This window comes from Leptinotarsa decemlineata, unplaced genomic scaffold (genome assembly GCF_025532065.1).
Source record: "Leptinotarsa decemlineata unplaced genomic scaffold, Ldec_3_MD MMD2_tig00002974_RagTag_RagTag, whole genome shotgun sequence".
Taxonomy (NCBI): Eukaryota; Metazoa; Arthropoda; class Insecta; order Coleoptera; family Chrysomelidae; genus Leptinotarsa; species Leptinotarsa decemlineata.
Window position 1 is genome coordinate 12787386 of NW_027412578.1, and position 22852 is coordinate 12810237.

The window sequence follows — 22852 nt, forward strand, 5'->3', positions numbered from 1 at the left end:
ATCTCTAATATTAAGTTGCATTCGGTAGTCTCTAACACAAAGGCCACATTCCGTGGCAGTCCGAAAGTAGCATTCGTTTGAACTCAGAAATTCAAAACCTGCATTCGGAGGCTCCGAAAAAAAAATTACATTCGACGACGCTGTACAAATGTTGCATTCATTGTTTTCGAACACCAAAGTTATATCCGGTGGCTGGAGCTCGAAAGTTGCATTCGGTTGTTATGAACTCAAACCTATACCTTCGACACAAAATTTACATCCGACGACACTGAATACAATTATTGCATTCGGTAGCTGCGAACACAAAAGTTTAATTTGGTGGCTTGTGGCCGAAAGTTGCATTCGGTTGTTATGAACTTGAAACCTGCATTCGTTGGCTCCGAAGTCTAGATTTACATTCGGCGGCACTGAATACAATGGTTGCATTCGGTGGCTTCGAAACCAATAGGTACATTCGGTTGTCTTCAATGATCTCGAACTAAAAAGTTGCGTTTGATGGCTCCGCACACAATTGAATTTGGTTTCACGAATGTGAAAATTGAATTCGGTGGTTCCGAACTAAAAAGTTGAAATTAGTGTTTTCGAAGTCAAAAGTTTCATTCGGTGGAACCAAATTCAAAAGTCGCGTTCGGCAGTTTCGAACCCTAAGGTTGTATCAGATATAGTGAATTTGTATTTGTAGTTTTGAAAAATGAGAACGGAAAGGGTAGCGAAATGAAAGAGAACTAAAAATATGATAAAATTTATTACAAAATTAACCTAAACCTCAAAGTCTCATCTTGAAAATACCATAAATATACTTTGTTGTTACTATACAAAATTTTAAAATATCTACAGTTCGGTCGTTGTTTCGACTGGGGAATGATCAAAGGAGAATCCTAAATTTAGGTAGTCTTTCTTCTCCTTAAACATCACATTGTCGTTTGTAGGGCTGGCATTCATTTCTTCTTCATCAGAAGATCTATACAAAAATTAAACAATACATAAGAATGTATGCAATGTTGTAATTTTCAGAATCAAAAAATTTCCAATGTTAGTTTCTCACCTATATACATGATCACGCCTCAGTGTATTACTAATGTTTTTGGACAGTACATGAGTATCCCCCACGCTGGATGCTCGTGCTGTCGTAGCAGATTCACTGCTAACTGGACTTTGTTGACCTGAAACAAAAATATTACAGTTTGAATAACAACAAATTCCGCCGAATGAAATAATAAAGTATACGACATAGTGTTTATTTTTGTACGAAGGACTTGGATATATACGGCCAAATGAACTTTCCGCACCAAGACAGACAATTTGTTTGTTGCATTCAATGATGTATGAATTATTTGTGCAAAAGCAACCCGTACTAAGCCACCACATGAAAATGTCGGTATTCAGAGCCACTGAATGCAATTTTATTCTGAAATAATCATTTTGTTGGCTATGTATCTCTTCATTACACTCTCAATATACTGATTTGATTACTTTTGTGTTCCAATCGCTTGAAAGACAGTAGTACATTATTTGGTGGTTTAGCACAAACATATTTCATTAAAGACTCGTTTCAGAATTTTTTTTCACATCTAATACTAAACGTTATTTTCCATGTGCTGAAAATATTGCTTTTCCTCGTGCAAACAATTGTTCATAGAAACTCTCAAAATAAATTTACACTCAATAGCTCTGAATAGCAAAATTTTCATTAGGTGGCTCCAAACCAAAAAGGTGCCATTCAGTGGCTATGTAATATTTTTGACGAGCTATCCAATCCAACTTTGAAGTCACAAAATTAAAGGTATTCAAAGCCACTAAATGCAACATTATTTGTAACGAATGAATGAACTTTTGTGTTCGGAATCACTTGAAAAATCAAATGCTACATTTGGTGGTTATAAAAAATTGCTATTACCGGTATTATGTCACACCCCACCGAAACCCCTTAGAAGCAGCAGCTAATCAACACGATTGAAACAGAATGGGGAATTCCTGCCTGGACAACTGTGAATACTATAATAATAATATTTATTTATCCTTTGAGACGTTAACAACGTATAGGACATGTCAGTACAACACGCTAAAATAGTATAAAGAAAATAATAGATAAAGAAAAATATCTCGGTAGTTTTAAAGTACAAAAATGTATAAAATATAAAGAAAAAAAACAAGATTAGTCAAAATTGGATGTATAATAAAATCTGGATGAAAGTCTGGACAGCAGTCAGCTAAAGTCGTCTAAAAGGAATTCACTGACACTGTAATAAGCCTTAGACAGGAGCAAATTTTTAACTTCTCTTTTAAATGACATCAAACTCATGGTTTTAAAGTGATCAGGTAGGTGATTGAATAATTTTATTCCCATATATTTGGGTGACTGTTCAAATTTAGAGGATCTGTGTCTAGGAATACTTGACAATTTTCCATTTCTGGTTGAGTAACTTTGGTAAGAAGAATTTGTGTTATATTTTGTTAAATTATCGTGGATTTAAATATGTAAATACAAGGGAATGGCAGGATTTGATATGATGTGAAGTGCTGTTTGCACGATTCTCTCCATGGGATATCAAATAGTTTTCTGATAATTTTATTTTGGGAAATAAAAACCCTATCTTTGTTATATATCCCCAAAGGACCACATTGTAGCTTAAATGGCTGTAGACCAAGCTATAATATACGTCCAGCAAGGGCATAAAATGTTTTATTCTGGAGAGAGCATAGTACGCTTGGTTAACTTTTTTACAAGTGACTGTAATGTGTTCAGACCATCTTAAGCAATCATCCACCTAGACTCCTAGAAATTTTGTAAAATTCGTTGGTACCAATTCCACCCCTCTAATATCAAAGACAGTAGGATGTTTATCAAGACCGCTGGAAGAACTAAAATGAATACATTTTGTTTTATTCAAGTTAACAATCAGATTGTTTAACTTGCACCAATCTAAGAAGTGTGTTATAAACCTTTCCATTGATGACTTTAATTCCTCTAGGCTGTGTGCTGAGACCGCTAACGAGGTATCATCAGCAAAGAGAGTGAGACTATTGTTGTTCATGTTGAAGTATTTGGGTAGATCATTGACGAATAATAGAAAGATAAGCGGTCCCAGGACAGAGCCTTGAGGAACTCCTGAACTGATTGGTTGGGGATCAGATAGTGGATCTTTTTATTTTTACCAACATTGTACAGTCTGAAAGAAAATGTTTGAGTCATTGCAAAAACACACCCCTAAATCCTAGATTAAAAAGTTTGGTTTCAATAAAGTCATAAGATAGACAGTCAAATGCACGTGAGAGGTCAAAAAATATTCCTGCCACGTGCATACCATGGTCTAGGGAGTTATAGATGATTTCAGCAAAACTACAGGCAGCTGACTGTGTGGACTTGCCTTTACGAAAACCGTGCTGGCAGTCGGTAAGAATCTTGAAATTCAACAGAAAGTTAGCCATTCTACTGACATACTACATACTGACTGTGGATTCTCAATCGTCCAAAGATAATTCTCACAGCTGCACAATTTTCTTCATTATTTCAAACGAGCAAATTGGTCCTGCAAATATGTCAGTTGTATTGCAGCAAGGCTACTGCCGTATCACTCTTGGTAATGTCTGCTGCAATGTCGGACGAAACTTCAGGCCCAAAAACATGCAGACCACGATTCATAAACTTGAAAACAGCAAACAATATGTCAAATATAATATTGTTTGTAGGTTCACTTATATCCAAAGATTCGCCTTTGTACTTTTGAAATATTCAAGATTTCAACCAGAGATACTCACCGTATTTGTTAAGGTTATTGTCCTTGCTGATGTAACTGACATTGTCCAAACTGAATGTGTGGTTTTTGTTGCTGAAATCCAGATGCAAGTCATTGTAATCTTCATGATCATCCACCGGGACAACCATCTGCAACACCTGCGTTTCATATTCTTTCAGATTCGGCTCTACATAAACTGTATCGTATCTAACAGGACTCGAAGGAACAGTGTATTGCTGGTGCATTTGCTCCTTGTAATTTTTGTACCTGAGTAAACAAAAAAAAAATAAGAAAACTTCAACTAAACCAGTTCCAATATCTTCATACCTAGACCATGAGATGCATATGTATATGATCCCGACTATTCCCAGGACGAAAATGATGCAGGCTATTACGATGAGGGCGTAAGGAAAGACATCTCCACTGAAATAAGCTATGGAAGCGCTCTTCACTTTTGGAACGGACAGAGGTTCGTGGATGTTGAAAGTGTTGTGTTTGATTTGACTAGTAATGTCGAACGTTATGTTCGCCATGGCGGATTTTTCCAAAATGGATCTGAAAAAAGTATGTTGATTGAAAATTCACGAGCGAAAATGGTTTTCGACATGGTTTTCAACATGTAGGCAAAATTTATAATTACGGCAAGTTACCGACTAATTGGACTTTCCAGTAGTTTATATTACTTAGTAACGTTTGGGATGAATTTTTCACTTTGCCTTTTACTATACTTCAGCAGATTCTCTATTGATTTAGCTCTTATTTTATTCAGATTGTGGAAGGTCATAAACCCAAGAAAAACAGTATAAAAGAAAAATAAATAGAATAGAAAGATCCCGTAATTAATTTAATCTAAGGTAGGAAGTGAGTTTAACCAGGTTAACAGACACTCATGTCATTCAAGTTGCCACAAAATTAAATGGTTTTATGGGTAATTCTTCAAACTTTTGCAGTAATGAATATAATGGTGATTCTGTTAATAAAACCATTGAGTAAATAAAAGCGATGACATCTCCCCTCACGAAGAAGCCATCTATGGGGTCAATAGCGAACTGAATCCTCGAATATCAAAGATAATCGAGGCTCCCCAAAGCGGTCATTTGCCAAGCCAAGTATTGACCTCGTCTGTCAACAAGATTCGTCTTCTATTGTTCACTGCAGCTTTCACAGCAAGGCAACTATAAACTAGATGAAACCATAATAGTTGTTTTGTTAAAACTGCGGCACCCAACCAAAACATCCATGGAATCGATATAAAAATCAAAATTTTGATATTGTAGAAAAGATTTGAAAACTTCGTATACCTGCTCTTAATATTAACTCGTTTTTTATTTGTTAACTGTACAGTGCGGATGAAAATAGTCTACTCCCCTCTAAAATTTTTAACATTCTGGAATGTTTTTGGGGTTATGACGGTAACAAGTTTCGGTAATTATGTCTCCAAGTTCCCAGGTTGCGTAACATTAACATTCGATTTGATGTAGCTCCAAAGGAGAAAATCGAGAGAAGTCAAATCCGGTGAACGAGCGGGCCGGCTTTGAAAATTTCAACGAAATGAAGTGAATTTTCAGTATCAATAGTGATAGCTTTCAAACTGACACATTCCTCTCTGTTACTAGGATAACACGGTGTGGATTCTTATATACCTACATAGTCGACCACAAAAATCTTTAATCGAAACCTAATTTTGCCATCGTTTTCATTGATTTGTGACGCGTTGCATTATCTTGATGAAACAGCACTTTCTTCTTCTTTAAATGGGCCCGTGTTTACGGGATTTCGTCCTTCAAACGCTTCAATAACGCTCGGTGCTCATTACACCTTATTTAAACTTAGCAAACTATTTCTCAACGGTTGATTTACCTAGTAAAAAGTTCGAATAATGCTCATCAAGCCAAACCTCAGCTGTAACAATACTTTTTTCTCAAAAAGCAAAGCTTTGTTAACACACGAAATTCCATTTTACCAATGTTCTTCAAACTAACAAAAGTTGCTTCAACCATAATGTTCTATTCCACCAACTAATAGTCCGATAACTGTGAAATTCATAAACTTGTCTTTTGAAGGTTAGGGTTGAATAAAACTTATATGGATTCAACACCAGTAACGCCATTTGTGTGTTAGGCTACGAACTATTCAGCCTATCTAATGTACCCAATGCTAGTTGTTCAATGAACCAAATAAATATAGTTTGAAAAACTGAAAAACACGCTTTTAAAAAACATCGAACGAAAAAGTTGAAAAAACTTTTTTTAAATAAGCTTAAAACAATAATGAACAAAAAATACTAGTGTTTGAAGGTGGTTGACAATGTTTCGTAGTGTATTTCATTAGTTCGGACTTCCATTGTCTAATATAATATAAATTGATTTGAAATCCCTGAAAAAAATTAAAAAGATCAACCGAAAATAACGATTTTATCAAAATAAAAACTGAAATTACAAAGAAATAACATTCAAGCAACAACAAAAAAAGAAATATTAATAAAAGCTGAAAATTAAAAAATTTAAAAATATTAAAAAACAATAGGTATTAACAAAAATACATTTTGAATGTTTATTTTTCAAAATACATTTCTAATGTTTATTTTTCATTTTTTGTTATTAATATTTTTAAATATTTTTTGATATTTTAATTTTCAAACAAGCAACAATAAAAAAAAATAGAAATATTAATAAAAGCTGAAAATTAAAAAATTGAAAAATATTAACACAAAATAAATTTTCAATGTTTATTGTTTATTATCAATTACTTGTTTATTATAATTGAAAAATTGAAATATTAATAAAAGCTGAAAATTAAAAAATATTAACAAAAAATAAATTTATAATGTTTATTGTTTGTTATTAATTAATTGTTTATTATTAATAAAACATTGAAATAATAATAAAAGCTGAAAATAAAAAAAATATTATTAACAAAAAATTAATTTTCAATGTTTATTTTTCATTTTTCGTTAATAATATTTTTCAATATTTTTTAATTTTCAGCTTTCATTAATATTTCAATTTTGTATTTTTTTTTGGTTGTTTCTTGTATGTTTCCTTGTAATTTGAGTTCTTGTTTTAATAAAATTATTATTTTCGGTTAATCTTTTTAATTTTTTTCAAGGATTTCAAACCAATTTATATTATATTAGACAATGGAAGTCCGAACTGTTGAAAAATACTAATATTATTGTGAAAAAAGCGACGGGCGCTTGATATACAAAAAATATGACACAAAGCGCCCACGCTTTTTTCACAATAATACTTGTATTTTTCGTTCGTTATTGTTTTAGGCTTATTTAAAAAAATACTTTTAACTTGTGTCTTTTGGTTTTTTAAACTATATTTATTTTTCAGTTTCGTATGCTATAAAAACGTGTTTTTTAGTCTTTTCAAACTATATTCATTTTATCTAAATTTGGGGATCAATTAGCCGTATATTGTTTAGAAAAATGATCGTTGATATTTTCCGATTCCGGAGAGGGAGCCTGAAAATCAGCTACAAAGCCCAAATACAAAAAAAATAGTTTTTTCAAATGAAGAAATACATCTGAAGTGAGTTCGAATTATATCAAGGATGTTACGTACAGCGCCATCTGCCTGCGAATATATCAAGCAATAATGTCGATAATTCTGTCAAATACGGATCCCGAGCTTGGGAGTTACAAACAAACATATATACAGGTGAAGAGAATTCAAAGCGTGTAAAAAAACTTTTCTAGAACTTTCTCGATTATTACGTCCATGTTACCGTGCACCCGAATAATATTTGTCCCGAATTATCGTACGGAATTATAATAACTCGAGAAAATACGCTTTATTCAATGATCTATTTCATAGCAGCCCCATAAAAAAAGGAAATTCCATCAAAAGCCATGATTAATATCGAAACGTGCTCCACGAATTGTTTCATTAGCTGTGCCAACAACACAAACAAGTTATTAGTTCCACTCATTAATAAAAAAAATTGCATTTGAGATCTCCAATTTTCATGGAAAAACAAAGCAAATCTGGTTTATTTACGATTTATTACCTTCAGTGATGCAAATCCGACGTCGAAGATTTACCAAAAAATTTCGACATGAATATTTCGACTTTGTTCTACATTTTCTTCACTTTTTCTCTCACACACACGTCGAAGGCACGAAATTCGTATCGGTACTGAGTAATGGAACTAATTAAAATTCCTGGGATTGATCCATTCACGGTTATGTTTGCACAATGAGCGCATTGATAATCATCGGGTGCGTTCGTTCGATAATTAGCCGTATAGAGTTCCTTTGGAAGGAATATTCAGGGTAGGCGTACAGTGGACCCGAAGAGGACGCCTACTTGAGAAATGTTGAACAATATTCATTGAATCGGTCGACGCAATTCGATGAAAATCATCGAGTCAACAAGGCATTTTTTTTACGTTGTAGACTTTCATTGTTTAATATGATATAAATTGATTTGAAATACCTGAAAGAATCTGTGAAAAAAATCAAAAAGATTATCTGAAAAAAGTCCGGACTAACAAAAAATGCACCACGAACATTGTCAACACCTTCAAACATGTTTGTTCCTCATCGAGTGACGCTCACGTACAAAAATTCCTGAGGTGTTGCTTACGACATAAGAATTATGCATAATTGTATTTCTCAAGTCATTTTCATGGACAAATGGTGTCGCTTAAACAAGCGATTTATATCATCATAAGAAATAATCCACAGGGTTCAAATCTGGTGATCTAGGTGGCCATGGTTGAGGTCTGCCACAATCTATCTAATGGTGAGCAAAAGTATCAGTATGATATTCATGAGCAGTTACACTGAAATGACCTGGTGCCCCGTCGTGCATTAACCAGGCATTTTGTATTACTAGCAGAGACGTTCACCGAAAATGCCTGATGAAATCCACTTTCTTTAGTAGCATGATTCTCGTAGGCCCAAGAATGATTGTAATGAAAGTTTATGATGGGATCCTTTGAAAAACTTGCCTCATCAGTGAATAAAACTTCTCAAGTAAAATTGGGATTTTGTACAATTCTTTGAAGGAACCACAGACAAAAATCCAATCTTCTAGGAAAGTCTTGCGGTAACAGTGCCTGTACCCGTTGCTTGTGGTATGGAGACAATAAATTCTCATACAAAACCTCCCAAACACTTCGACGATTGAACTGTGCAGCTCATTTTCGGGTACTTGTTGAAGATTTGGCGTCAACTTCTTGAAGAAATGCTTTCTCAAATTGTAGTGTTATTTATTATTGTCCTCGGTCTACCAGGACGGTGATTCTGTTTCACGCAGTCCCTTCTATCTGATCTGAATAAAGTTCTTTCTGCTGCAATATCTCGAATAGGATACCTTTCTCGACGGTCTTCTGTAGTATTTCCATCTGCTAGTCCATAAACGAAATGCATTTCCGCTGATTCAACGGAATAATATTCTAATAATAATATGTACTAAAACAATTGTATTCGCGTTAAAACAATTTGATGATACTACTTGTCACCTACTGTCAAAAAATTCACGGTACTAGTGACGTGTACCTACTGTGATTAACAAACAATATTCTTTTATCATAGATATTTTTTTAAATTCTTGAAGAAATCAAGAATGTTCAGAATGACCAAAAACAACACTGTAATCATGCCTCAGCCTCTGTATTCACCAGATTTGAGCCCCTGCGACTTTTTCTTGTTCCCAAGATTGAAGAGACCCATAAAAGGAAGGCGTTTTGCAATGATTGCAGTGTCGTGGTTAAATAATTTTTCACTTCATGACATAATGTCATTTCGGTTACAATGCCATAAATTATTTCAATATTGCTGGGTTTGACAGGTAATTAAATCAAAAGTAAATGATTTGTATTTCTTATTTTAATACATATTCAATTTATACTTTGATTCGAAAATGCTTAAAAAAATTAATATCATAGAAGAAAGTTTGAAAAGAAGCTTTTCTACAAATGTACTAAGAATGAAACTAGGTTATTCTTGCCGCGAATACAAAATAGGTATATATCGACTTTATTTTTTCATGGTACAAAAGCATTTCAAAGTGACATGTTTCTAGAAATCATTACTTCATGAGGCATAGTTCAGCTATTTTTCAGAAGATGGCGAGCCCAAACATTATTTCAATAATATATTCTTATTAGTCAGTGGGCTATGCTTCAAGACTGGCAGTAAACAAATCTAAAGAAATTAACTTTAAACGTTCAAGCCAGTCTCGATAATACCTACACAGTAGGGTGTGTGGACTGACGCCTATCAGAAAACAACTATTCCCCTGGCTAATACCACGAAAGGCGTTGGATTATATCTTCACAGAAAATTTCCTGCATATTCAATTGGCAATACCACTGAGAGTCGACCTTCAATTTTAGAACAGGCACACTTGCAGACCGGTTTCGGGCTCACTAGCCACTAATCAGTGCAAGATAGTGGCCATCATCGACCTAAAGTCAATGATATTCCATAATTGAAAATCAGAATTCTTTCAGAGTATTTCATTTCTCTTCCTAAGTTGGAGCGAACAACAAAATGTCACTCCATCTAGTGGACGAGGTACTAAGCAACTGCATATCCGTAATTTGCTCGATTCCTCTGAATAATAGGGAGAATATGAGAATAATATATTCAATCATTGGCGTAGCACACTGACAAAAAACAAGGAAAATATAAAATTTCTTGATTTCTTCGGATGTTCCCAAACTCTTATCTCCCCTAAAAATCCTATTTTCAATAAATAGATAGATAAAATTTATTTGTTCAGGATAAAAATACAGTACCCCTGAGGGCATAGAACATGTCAGTATAAATATAAACATATATCACAATAATATTAGGTTAAAAGAGGATGTACAGTACATAAACTGCACAAAAATATATGCATACATATAAAAATATATGTAGATATAAGCTCTTAGAGTTCATGATTGTAGTAAAAGCAGTCAAATAGATCAAATAATAATAGTATCATCTAAATACTCGTCAGTTGCATAGTATGCTTTTTCAAGTAAAAATGCTTTTAATTATATTTTTAATGTTGTTTTATCGAATTCCCTTACAGTAAGAGAGAGTTTATTGTAAATTGTTATTAGAGTATGCGGTACATTTTTTTGAATAAATGAGAAGTTTGGAGTATTACAGGTCAAGTCTGACTTATTTCTTGTAGAGTGTATGTGTGTCTTTTTAGAGTTCTCAAAAAGTTTGGTGTTTTCCTTAACAAATAGTATAGTATCAAGAATGTACTGGCTGTATAAGGTTAGCATTTAATTTTTTATAAATAAGGGTTTACAACTATCAGTTTGTTTATGGTTAAATATAATTCTAAGGCATCGCTTTTGCATCTTAAATATCTTGGGGACATCTGTCGAAGCACCCCAGAATATTAAACCGTACTTGATCTTTCAGTGAACTCGTGCGTAGTAGACACACATAGCAGCGTTTAAATCTATTGATCTTGTTAGCACTCTTAGAGCATAGCAGTATTTTGCAATATTTTGTATTATTGAGGTTAGGTGAGATTTTCAGTCCAATCTAAGATCAAGCTCAATTGCCAAGAACCTTTGTACTTTTGCAAGATGATATTGTTGATCTACCATCTGAGGCTGAGTATTCACATGCAGTTGATTGTTGGGAAAACTTTATTACTTGTGTTTTATTTATATTCAACTTTAAGTGATTATGTGAATACATCCCCTATTCCTGGGATTGTCTTCACGAATTATCTTTGCGACAGAGTAGATATCTTTTGGGAAAAAAAACGTTTGACTTGATACTCATGATTTGTCACCAGTTATGATGGTTTTTTGGTCAAAATTAGTCAATTTTGGAACGAACTTAGCTGTCACTTTGATCAATCACTAATAAATTGTCTTTGAAATGTAACAGTCATAAGTCATTCCAGACGGAGTAGCACTAACAAATATAAAAAAAAAATCTGTTTCAGAATATCATATTCGCGAGTTGAAGTAAATATTAATTCAAATTTACTCACCTTCGTATCACAGAATGATTCCTTTCCAAAATTGTATCGTTCTCCGGGTCGACCACGTAAAACCAAACGTCAGTCGCTGCAGTATCCACCTTCAAAGTCCCGTTTTTCCCAATATACTCCTTCGTCGCCAGCTTTTCCACTCCCACTATCATCCCCGAATGCTCCTGCAATATCCTCGCGATATCTCCGATCTTCGACTGCACCACGTCCGGCTTGGCGTCCTCGATCACCAGGATCAGCCTGTTCCTCGAACCGATCAAGTTGACGATCACCTGGGTCTCAGTCTCGAAAAAATTGTCGGTGGAGTTCGGGTTGTCCCGAGCTTTGGCCTCCAATCTAAACGGGAGAACCGACTCGTCCACCTCTTGGAAGGACTTTTTCGTTTTTATGATCCCCGTGAAAGGGTCGATGACGAAGTACTCCTCGCTGTTGTTGCCGGACAAGGAGTACTTGATTTTCCCGAACTTCCCTCCGTCTTTATCGTCGGCTTTGACCTGCATCACGGTGGTAGACAGAGCTGATGAGTCTGATAAAGCGGCGTAGTATTTCTTGAACTCCTGCGAGGGGTAGATGAAATAGGGCTCGTTGTCGTTCACGTCCACAACGTTTACCGTTATTTGGGTTATGGCGAAATCTTTGTTGATGAAGCCTTTCAAAGACATTATCTCAACTTCGAATTGGTACGATTCCTGGGTTTCATAATCCAATGAACCGTTCAAATACAGCGCGCAATTCCTATCTTCAGTCACGTTCATGAAGAACTTTCCTGTGAACGAATATTCTCCTATTACACATACATTTTCATCTTAGTCTGTATGATTTGACACAGTGATTCTTAAATCACGTCACATTTGGTGTCAGCAGTGGGATGAAATTATAAAAGTTAAAAATGGCATGGGTGTAATGCATTAAAAAAAAGACCGATATGATAGATAAAAGTGAATTTGAAACATGTACTCGATGGTTAAATAATTATTAATAAATAATAAATAATTATTAATAAATCGTAAATAAACATACATTCACAAAAATATTTGAAAGAGAAAAAAATGAAAAAATTGATGAATGAAAAAGTTGGTTGATTCAGTAGATGAGAGTATATTCAACTACATTTATCACTGAATACCAAAAAATCTACCATTTTACAGCTAGATTCATCAAGGACAATACTTCCTTTTCCAATTTATGCTTGGCTAGTGAGAACTGAAAAATATTTCAATAAAAATACAAAAACAGAAATTGGTGTCAGAAGTGGGATGATTTCATGAACTAATGAAAAAACATACTCAAACTACATCTTTCACAAATTAAAACTTCTTGCAGATCATCGTACATTGTTCATTTTGTACTCGATGATCGGTAAAAAACAATTCTACATTTCTGTCAATACCTTCTTTGTTTCCAGAAATGATCTGGCATTTCAGAGGGATGTTACCGCCGTGCGTCTTGCTGTTGACTATCGTCAGCTTTTTTATTTTGAAACCCGCCGTCGCATTTTCGGGCACCTGCAAGCTGTAGGAAGTATCAGCAAATCGCAGGCCAACTTCTGGAGCGACGGTCGCAACGTGTTGAATGTACACATCAACCGTTATGACAGATGACAGTTGAGGTTCTCCCATGTCGAAAGCCTTCACATCGACCTAAAGCATATCGAAAGATTAAATAGAAACTTTAATAAGAAAGTTTTTACTCGATAAAAAACAAAGATATGTTCAACACAGTGAAAAAGCAGCCAAACTAACCGGCAGAGGAGTTTCGTCTTGATTGTTTTCAATTAATTTACTCAAATTATTATTTGTTCTGCAGGTTACGTCTAATTCTTTGTATATCAAAAAACGGGCGGTATTATTCGTAGGATCGCCAAAGTAAGTTAGAGTCACATAATGTTTATTATAATTTTTTGTAACCGTATAGACCTGGTTCAGAGCTTGTTTTTGCAATTTTTTATAAAGAATTGGGTCAACAGTATCCACCTCGTAACCGTTGTACTACTCTGTTCATATATTAAAACGAATGTTTTTGCTTACGGTATTGCTAAACAAAATTTGCGATGAAATTTTTAGGACTTGTGGTACCACTAACGATTAAAACATTTACACTATTAAAGATTTCTGTGCATATAGTCAAATATGCATTTGAATTCATTCATATTGTATAAATGAATATTTTTTTTGGACGTAGAGGTATACACTTTCTAATTAGTTGTTCACAGTGGCAGGGCAGAGAGATTAACATTTTTTCTAAAGTTCAGAAGTTTTATACAATATTTTTTTCGGCTCATGCAGCGCTAGAACGAAGTTTCGGCACCAGTGTATCCCTCTTGGAAATTTGACATTTTACAGGGAAAAATATTAGAGTATTGTAATAAATCATGCCCGAAATAAAATAACGCCGACCGTCACTGGTAGCCATAAACCAATGATGACGTAGCTAAGAGCGCGCGAATATACAATGATTCCCCGCTACTCTAGAAGCAGCGAGAATAATGTTACCGATTTCGACGGAATTTCGGCGAAATTTTCTAGCGCATATAAACGCTAGCTGCGAGCATATCGAGACAGTTAAGTGGACGTTACAGTGCGTTACGCGAAGTGATCTAGTAAGGCGACATGCATTCAAATAATAGTTGAAGCTTCAGTTGAAGTGTTTGTTATATTCAAAATGACATTAACTCATATGAACGGAATGAAAGCAATAATTTTCTCACCTGATATTCCGTATCAATTTCTTTTTTCAGGTCGTTCGTGACGCGTAACACTCCAGTATCCGGATCTATCTGGAAGTATTTCTCAGCTTTTCCTCTTCCGACTAATTCGTATCGAACCTAAAAAACATGAACGTCAATGAAACTCAAACTATTTATTATCTGTTTGTTGGATAATTGAAAGTGGTAAGGATGGGTATTTGTAGTAAAAAGACAATATAAAGATGGACTTTTGGTTCATTTCTGTAGAATAACCGTGGCAACCAAGCAGTGATCCTGAAATAATCTACTTTTCCTACAAAACATAACGAGTTGATATAATAGCTTCATGCTCGGGCGGACAGAGAAAAGACAATTTATGATCGAAAACAAGCTACATAGCTCTACATTGAAAGGAGTTCCCCAAGGATGCCCTTTGAGACTCCTAATGTTCATAATATATATTTCTCTAACGCGAAAACGTCATATTCACCTTATTTCCGGGAGCTGTTCCATCCGAATCTGTGGCCTCGAGGGTCGTTACCGTCGTGCCTATAGGTACGTTGTCCTCCAGAGTGATCGGATGCGGAATAATGGTGAAAACCGGTGGGATATCGTTGCGGTCCTTGAATCAAAAATTAAAGATTGGTTTGATTAACTAAATCCATTTCATTTTACGATTTTAGTTTTACAAAAACGCAACACTTATTCGCTATACAACAGCGTTTTCAGGCGTGCCTGTACTATACTATAGCATAGGCACCTATACTAGTGTCTATACTGTAGTATTTGTTAAACGGTTTCACAGAAACCGAACACGTGTTTCGCTAAACAATAGCTTCTTCTGGCGCGTATATACTATAGTATAGACAATATTCTATAGTGTATACTATAGACACGCCTTAAGATGCTATTGTATAGTGAAACACGAGTTGGGTTTCTGTGAAACCGTTTTACAAATACTATAGTATAGACACTAGTATAGTGCCTATACTATAGTATAGACACGCCTGAAGAAGCCATTACATGGCGAAACACTTGTTGCGTTTTTGTAAAAATGTTGAGTGAAAACCTCACAATGAAGTTTTTCTTAAATATATAATAAATAATGGCAGTTTGAATTTTGCCGTGTCGGAAAATTATTTAATGTCATTATAGGCAATTATTCTGTTTGATAATCATGTACATCTCCATGTTAATTGTTTCAAAGATTTGAAGCAGTTCCTCATTTAAATAATGCCATTTTAAAAGAACGAGTGATGAATTAATTAGTTGAAGTTGATTTAGAGGGCTTTTTATCAATGAAAGATTTTTTTTTAAATTCAAAGTTAATTTATGAATATTGAGCGAAATTTTTTTTGTTAATCAGCCTCCACTAATTTTCCAGAAAGCAGTAATTCCGAAATATAATTTATAATAATGAGAAACGGTAAAGGTCCTAATATAGAGCCCTGCGGGGACCCCACAAACAATGAACTTTTTTAAAAATTGATAAGGGTCTACTTTTAGGACAGATAACGTTTTGGAAGAGAAAAGGTTTAGGCTTTCTACTTCTCCACCTATATACAGAAACATTTGAGAATCTTCCAAAGAAAGGAAGGGAGCAGTAAATTTCCAAAAGAAACACATTGCTTCTTGTTTATAGTGTCCGGCCGAAAGTTCGGTTTCGGTCGAGTTTCGGCAATAGAACGGGTTTCGGTTCAGTGTTGCCAACTAGTAGAACTATAAAGTCGCTACACATGAAAAAAAGTGAAAACTGTCGTCTCGATCAAATATTTCTTAGCTTGAAAGAATGATTTTGAAGAGTAAAAATAAAAATCAATTTGTTCACGTACGTATAGTCACACTGAGCTCTTGGACGATCATTCGCGACAGGACTAATCCATCCCTTCAAGTTGGAATCAGACAAAAAATGTTGATACAAAATTTGTTTCCAAGACTTTTTGTATTTTTTGAACATATCCCATTCCCGTCAATTCCATCTGCGATAGCTCTTTCGCTCGAGTCACAATCAGATGAACTATCTTCTATTTCCACTGTAATTTGTTTCATATAAGTTATAATACTCGAGAAAGTCGAGACTTTAAGTTTCAAGATATTAGAGGTTATATGGTTTATGATTTTAATGAAAATATTCAAAAATATTCTTCTTCTCATTCATCATGTAATGGCCTTACTACGTCATTATAACGTATTAGCTGTCAGCTTCGAGTGCTGTCTGCGGATAGCCTTAGTTGCTGAGGCCATTGAATCGAAAAGAAGAAGAAGGAGAGTGCTCTCCACTGCCTCTTCTTCTTCCATATTTTTTTCAATATTGATTATAGAAAATTCCGCTACTTAATGTTCAAATCCTCTACGCCGCTACCGTCGAGTAAATTCCGCTACAGTAGCGACATGCCGTTACGGTTGGCAACTCTGTTTCGGTTTAGTTTCGGTTTGGGCGGCAAACCTGCCGAAACTACGACCGAAACTACATTCGGGAGTTCTCGAGTTGTGATCGATCATGTTCGGCGCGTCATACAAGCGACAAAGATTATTTGCCGCGTCCACGTGTTTCTAATCATGTCGTGACTTGCTTTGTTATTTACTTCGTTTATTACATAAATATTAAGTACCTATTGTGATATTAGGTAACAACTTAAATAAGTAATTTTATATTTAATATTTTTGAAAAACCATTAATGATATTCAAAAGAAGAATCTACACCTACTTTTCTTTATTTTTCCCTCAAAACATAATCTTCGTTAGGAAGTTTCGGCAGCGGCCGAAACTCAGACCGATGCCGAAATTCGGCAATAATTTTGTGTCGAAACTATTTTCCGGGTTTTTTGACCGTGGTCTGTAGGTTTTTCTGTCTGCCGTTTCGTCGACGGCTGTGGTAGACATTGTCGAAGGCGATGACGCCACTGACGAAGTACTCGGCAGCAATACCTGCTGAAAAATAGCCTCGACACTGTTACAACCGACCAAGAAAGTTTCCGCTCTTCAATAGTACTGTGTTTTACCTCAACATTGATTATAACTTTAGTTGTGCTTCCGTTCGTGCTCGACATGTTTTCCAAAGTGCCGATGACGAGGACGTGCTGGTTTTCCTTCTCGTAATCCAAGCCCCTGGTGGTGTATATCGACCCCGTGTTCTCCTCGATCCTGAACAGATCCGTAGGACCTCGGTGGATGACGTATGTGACTTTCTTTATCGTGTCTGGATCGATCGCCTGCGGGAAATTCGAGTAGAGTAAGATAGATAACGTTTATTTCCACACCAGAACAAAAACAAAAATACTGCCATTCATGCCAAAATTTTGAATCCACTCATACCTCTGACTTTTCAAAATCTCATACCCCTTTGTGAATCAAAGCATCCATTTATTGTCAGGAAATTATAAATGCTGATGGAAAAACTTTCCTTACCTTAACTTGAGTGACGAAAGCGTCTGGAACATTTTCGGGTATAGTGGCCTCGTATTCTCCGATGGGAAATACAGGCACTTCGTCTTCAATGTCGAGAACTTCGATTGATACAGTTGCTGTGGCTATCCTAGGATCAGGAGCGCCATCTTTTGCCGTCACGACGAACTGATAATCCTGTGGATAAAACCATAACAAGCTTGAAATGTTTGAACTATTTCATGAATATCGCAAAAGTTTCTTATATGTGTAATATGAAAATTTCTTGTAGTTATGTATTTCCTATATAAATCATTGTAGTTTCTTGATAATAAATGAATACTTATTACAACATCGAGATTATATAAAAAATAGACAATTGACAGGATCGAAATTATCAGAACACATTTTAAAGTTAGACGGTGAACATCGGGTGGAATGGAATTGGACAAGAAAGATTACCAATGAGCCTCATTCTAAGAGACGTAAGCTAAAAGAATCAGCGTATATTCTCATGTCTGGAGAGAATTGTATCTCGAATAGCTCCTTAGAAATAAAACGTACTTGGCTACCCATTTTGAAGAAAACTTTGGATAGTGGCGAAATGGCAACAAACTGATATCGGAGAGTACCTTGTATTACATCGAATGTTTCAGTTGTCAATCAACAACATTGACATAATTTCATATTCCAAAACTTCTTTGACATCTGTCGAAGAAGTAATGAAACAAGCTATCAAAAAAGGAATAACTGCGAATATATTCGAATTTTTTATCCATTTCTGAAGACGGAGGCAGATTTTGGCCTCCGAAACGTAAAGATAAGTATTATTTCTTAATAATTTCTTTGATAGGCAAAATTGTTAAATACGACAAGTTACTGATAAATAGAAGATTTTTCATTGTGAAAAATACTTTGATTTTTACGCAGTAACTCATCCGGGTAAACTAAAAAGTTTGCCCTTCTACACTTGTATAAAGTTCTCCATTATAATTTTTATATTTTTCAGATTGTGGAAGGTAACAATTACCCAAAAAAGGTCGATAAAAAACTAAAAAAAAAATTAAAGTACAATAAAAATTCATGGAACCTTATTTTTTAATTTCCCACCTTATGAAAAAACGCTTTCGCAATAATTTTTCCGTAAACTACATATTTTCTACTTATATAGTATTGTTTTCAAATCAGTATTTTGAAAACTATGTTTTTTGTGACTTACGCCCACTTCCAAGCGTCGGCTGTCGAGCGCTTGAGAGTAGAAAGATTGAGACCCCGGTGTCAAGTCACAAAATCCTTAAAGCGTGTCACTACCTGAGGAGTAAGCAGATTAAGACCTGTGTAGTCATACCTTCTTGAAAATGGCTTCAAATTCGAAGCCGAAACGTTGAAAAAGTATATATATACGAGTATACTATATATTATATTCATAATTAATGTGTAATAAATATATTCAATTCATTATAGTATTATAGTAACAATTCATGAAAGTTCACTGAACCGTTTCTAATCACATACCTTTACCTTCACGGTATAATTTCCCGAATCCCACAAAAGTCATTAGGCGAATTCTTTGACCATTTAAAATAAACCCACATGGCAATTTAATCACAAATGCAAATAACGCGTGGTAGCATAATAATACCTTTTGTAATACAGTTCAATGAAATATCAATAATACAATGAATCGAACATAAAAATAAGCTCAACATAATTTCAAGTTACCTTACAAATATAGATTACAGTCATCCCATTAATTCCGCACCTGTTGAATTTGAATAAAACGCCCTTATAGCGATTATATATCAAACAAGTTCTAAACTACGGACTAAAATACTTCCAATTTGGTAATCTATTAAAAACAAAATCTGTTAAAATCTGTTTTTCTGTTAACCAGCTGATACTATTAGTGGAAGGTAGTCATTTTACGGTGATGACAGATAATTTCAGTTTGAAATGATTGTTTTCCATCAACCAATACCATCAACAATACCTTCTCAATCTGAAAGTTCTTATTCTATAAATGCTCCACTTCCTCACCACAGTAGAATAATACAACCAGTTGGCTCTCTTACCCCGTGATCCGCCCGAGTTGCCGGGAATCTTCAACCGCTTTTAGCATAAGATTCTCATCCAACGCCTTCAGTGCTGTAGTATCGGAGGATTTGACGGTCCACGGACATCGGATTAGTTATAATAAACGGTCGGAAATTGATACGTAGGTGCCACTGGGTCCGTAAATTCTTAGTCCTGTCGCTTCATTGGCTAAAGAGTCGGCAATGGGATTACCTTTAGTCCTGTCGTGCCCTTTAACCCACCTCAGGATAATGTTATTATCTAACGAGGCTTTGGCTAAATCTTGGTGGCACTCTAGTGCTAGCTCTGAGGTAACACGTTGGCTAATAGGGCGTGTCTGCTGTCAGTGCAGATTGTTATGCTTTTGCCAGATTCCTTTCCTGGTTATTTCTTTTGTGGCGATTCAGATACCAGCCAGTTCGCTGTTGTTATTATTGTTTTAAGTTTTTGTAGTTGGTTATGAATAATTTATCAGAAAATATTCTATAATGATCTTAAATTTCGTTTTTATATAAGCGCACGGCTATGGTAAAAGAACAAAGTTGGCTCCACACTTCATTTCGAGGTCACCAAGAACTTTGTGAATTGAGGAATGAAAGTAGTGGGGGTGGACTTACTGGTTGATTTTTTCTATGTCCTCACTATGTGAATACATTAAAGGTTGTTTGACCCAGTATCTCTCTCCGGCTGTAGTCTATAAATAGCACTAGCACTTGAACATTACCCTAATTTGTATCGCGGAGCTGCATATCGTTTAGAGAAACCACAGCTCGCTATACATTACACTATTTTATACATAATATGTTTTTTCTTTTACTTTTTCTATGTAGGGTATTCTTATGTAATGAACACGTCAGTCCTGAGTGTTCAGAACGAGGAATATTTTGGTGTCAGGTGTGGGATAAATTACAGAACATACTATTGAACATTTTCACAGATATTTTCTATATCTGTGTACATTTCAGGTTTCATATGATAAAATAATCACGGCAAATATAAATTAACGCCGCCATGTTTAACAATTTGGGTGAAAAGCATTTTGGTGTCAGGTTGGGGATAAACATTTTTTGATGAAACTTTATTTTCATACCTTCTGCGTTTCATAGTCAAGAGGTCGTTTGGTGGAGATCTCTCCCGTTTCGTTATCGATGTCGAAGGGCAAATCGGCCGGGATCGAATAAGACACCAGAGCGTTTATTCCTTCGTCGGCATCGGTCGCACGAACAAAACCCACAGAAGTTTGGTTCAGGCCTTCCTTCACTTTGAACTCGTACGGGTCACCAACGAATTCGGGGTTTTTGTCGTTTATGTCCGTCACTTTGATGTTCACCCTTACCGTGCTCGATAATTTTCCGGCGTCTTCGGCTTTAATCACCTGAAATTTAAAATAAATGCTTCAAAATGGATTTTATATACCTAGTTGTAAAAAAATATTATTTTTGTACACCCGAAAGAGTTGAGTGATATTTATTCGAGTTCTCGGATTAATGATAATAATAATATGTATGTTTTCTGGAAACTTGGAGTAAATGGACAAGTCAGACAGCTCCCAAGGTACAAAAAACCTAATTTGCGAACAAAAACTAAATGCGATGACCTATCTCAGATGTAAATATTCAGTATTATCTTCTGATGATGTCAACTTGGTTCGCGAAACATGCATCAATAAACAGTGTTTTTATTCTGGTGCCAGGGGTAAAAATTCTACCCACCAGAATTTATTTTGAATCTCCCTGATCATTTCTTTGAGTTTTATTTCCTTATATTTTTTTATTATACTTATGTAGACATGATCATTTAGTTCTACAATTGAAATTTTTATTTTCTCGGTTTAATGCTAAGTTTCATGATCGATTTGAAAAATATCAACTGTATTGAATGAAAATCCACTGTACTTGCTCCCTCACAAAAAAAAACACAGAAAATCATGTAGAGTTCAAGCGACCAAACCGTGTCTGATGAGGAGATATATATGCGTTCTAGAAAATGAATATTTCGAAATAAAATCCCCAAATGGTCATGTCTCCCTACTACCTATACCGTAGGGAATGGTAAATACCTGCCAGAAAACAGCTACTTTCCCGGCTAATACCTTGCTGGATATTGTATTATACCCAACATACATTTATGCAAGATGCCTCAGAGAAGTTAGATTCGCAGATGTTTCTCATTCATCCAGCAGCAAAACCATGCTGGACAGATCACCGACAGTCCGGTTTCGAGATATTACCTCTCATCTGTGCAGGACATATCCGACCCAAACAGCAAAGTTCCTGGGACTCGATTAATTTCAATGCGGCTGAACGGCGTGTATGAAATATTTGTCTAAGGGGAAGATTGTTAACTATATAGTAACATAAATTTCGTGGACAAAGCCACAAGCGGGGGAGAAACGCCCCATGTACCAATACTCTAACAGAGATGAATATTTCTAGATTTCATTTCGAAATATTTATTTTCTGGAGTTTGATTAGAAGCATAGGAGCATGATGAGTGATTTTTTTTGCTGGTATCTTTTTGGCAACACTGTTTTTGACAGATCACGCATGAATCGTGTCTTGTGTCATTGTCAAACTTGTTCAGTTTGGTCTATAATTTAACCATGAGTCGACTTACGAATGAACAACGCTTGCAAATTATTGAATTTTATTATCAAAATTCATGATCGGTGAAGAAAGTGCATCGTGCACTACTTCCAATTTATGGGTGGTTTCGTCGGCCTACTGAGGGAGCTATTCGGAAGCTTGTGACTAAATTTCGAACCCAGTTTACATTATTGGACATTAAACCACCAACACTCATACGTAAAGTGAGGACCGAAGAAAATATTGCGGCTGTATCCGCCAGTGTTCGTGATGACCGTGAAATGTCGATTCGCCGCCGTTCGCAGCAATTGGGCCTCTGTTACTCCACTACGTGGAAAATTTCGCGTAAGGATTTGAGTGTAAAACCTTATAAGATACAGCTGTTGCAAGAATTGAAGCCACACGACCTCCCACAACGT

The 22852-nt window shown here is 35.3% G+C and overlaps 1 protein-coding gene across 1 annotated transcript in view; it reads right to left on the reverse strand.

Moving 5' to 3' along the window:
• Positions 1-726: 726 nt before the first annotated feature.
• The window catches only part of Cad99C (Cadherin 99C), a 104632-nt gene continuing 82506 nt past the window's right edge, over positions 727-22852 (reverse strand). The window contains exons 14-24 of the mRNA XM_074177501.1: positions 20939-21223; positions 17800-17973; positions 17394-17603; positions 14881-15012; positions 14412-14528; positions 13095-13344; positions 11705-12470; positions 4065-4292; positions 3760-4004; positions 1046-1163; positions 727-961 (exon numbers count right to left, since the gene is read on the reverse strand). Coding sequence (XP_074033602.1) covers positions 832-961; positions 1046-1163; positions 3760-4004; positions 4065-4292; positions 11705-12470; positions 13095-13344; positions 14412-14528; positions 14881-15012; positions 17394-17603; positions 17800-17973; positions 20939-21223 — 2655 coding nt within the window. The 3' untranslated portion in view covers positions 727-831. The remainder of the gene's footprint in view (positions 962-1045; positions 1164-3759; positions 4005-4064; positions 4293-11704; positions 12471-13094; positions 13345-14411; positions 14529-14880; positions 15013-17393; positions 17604-17799; positions 17974-20938; positions 21224-22852) is intronic.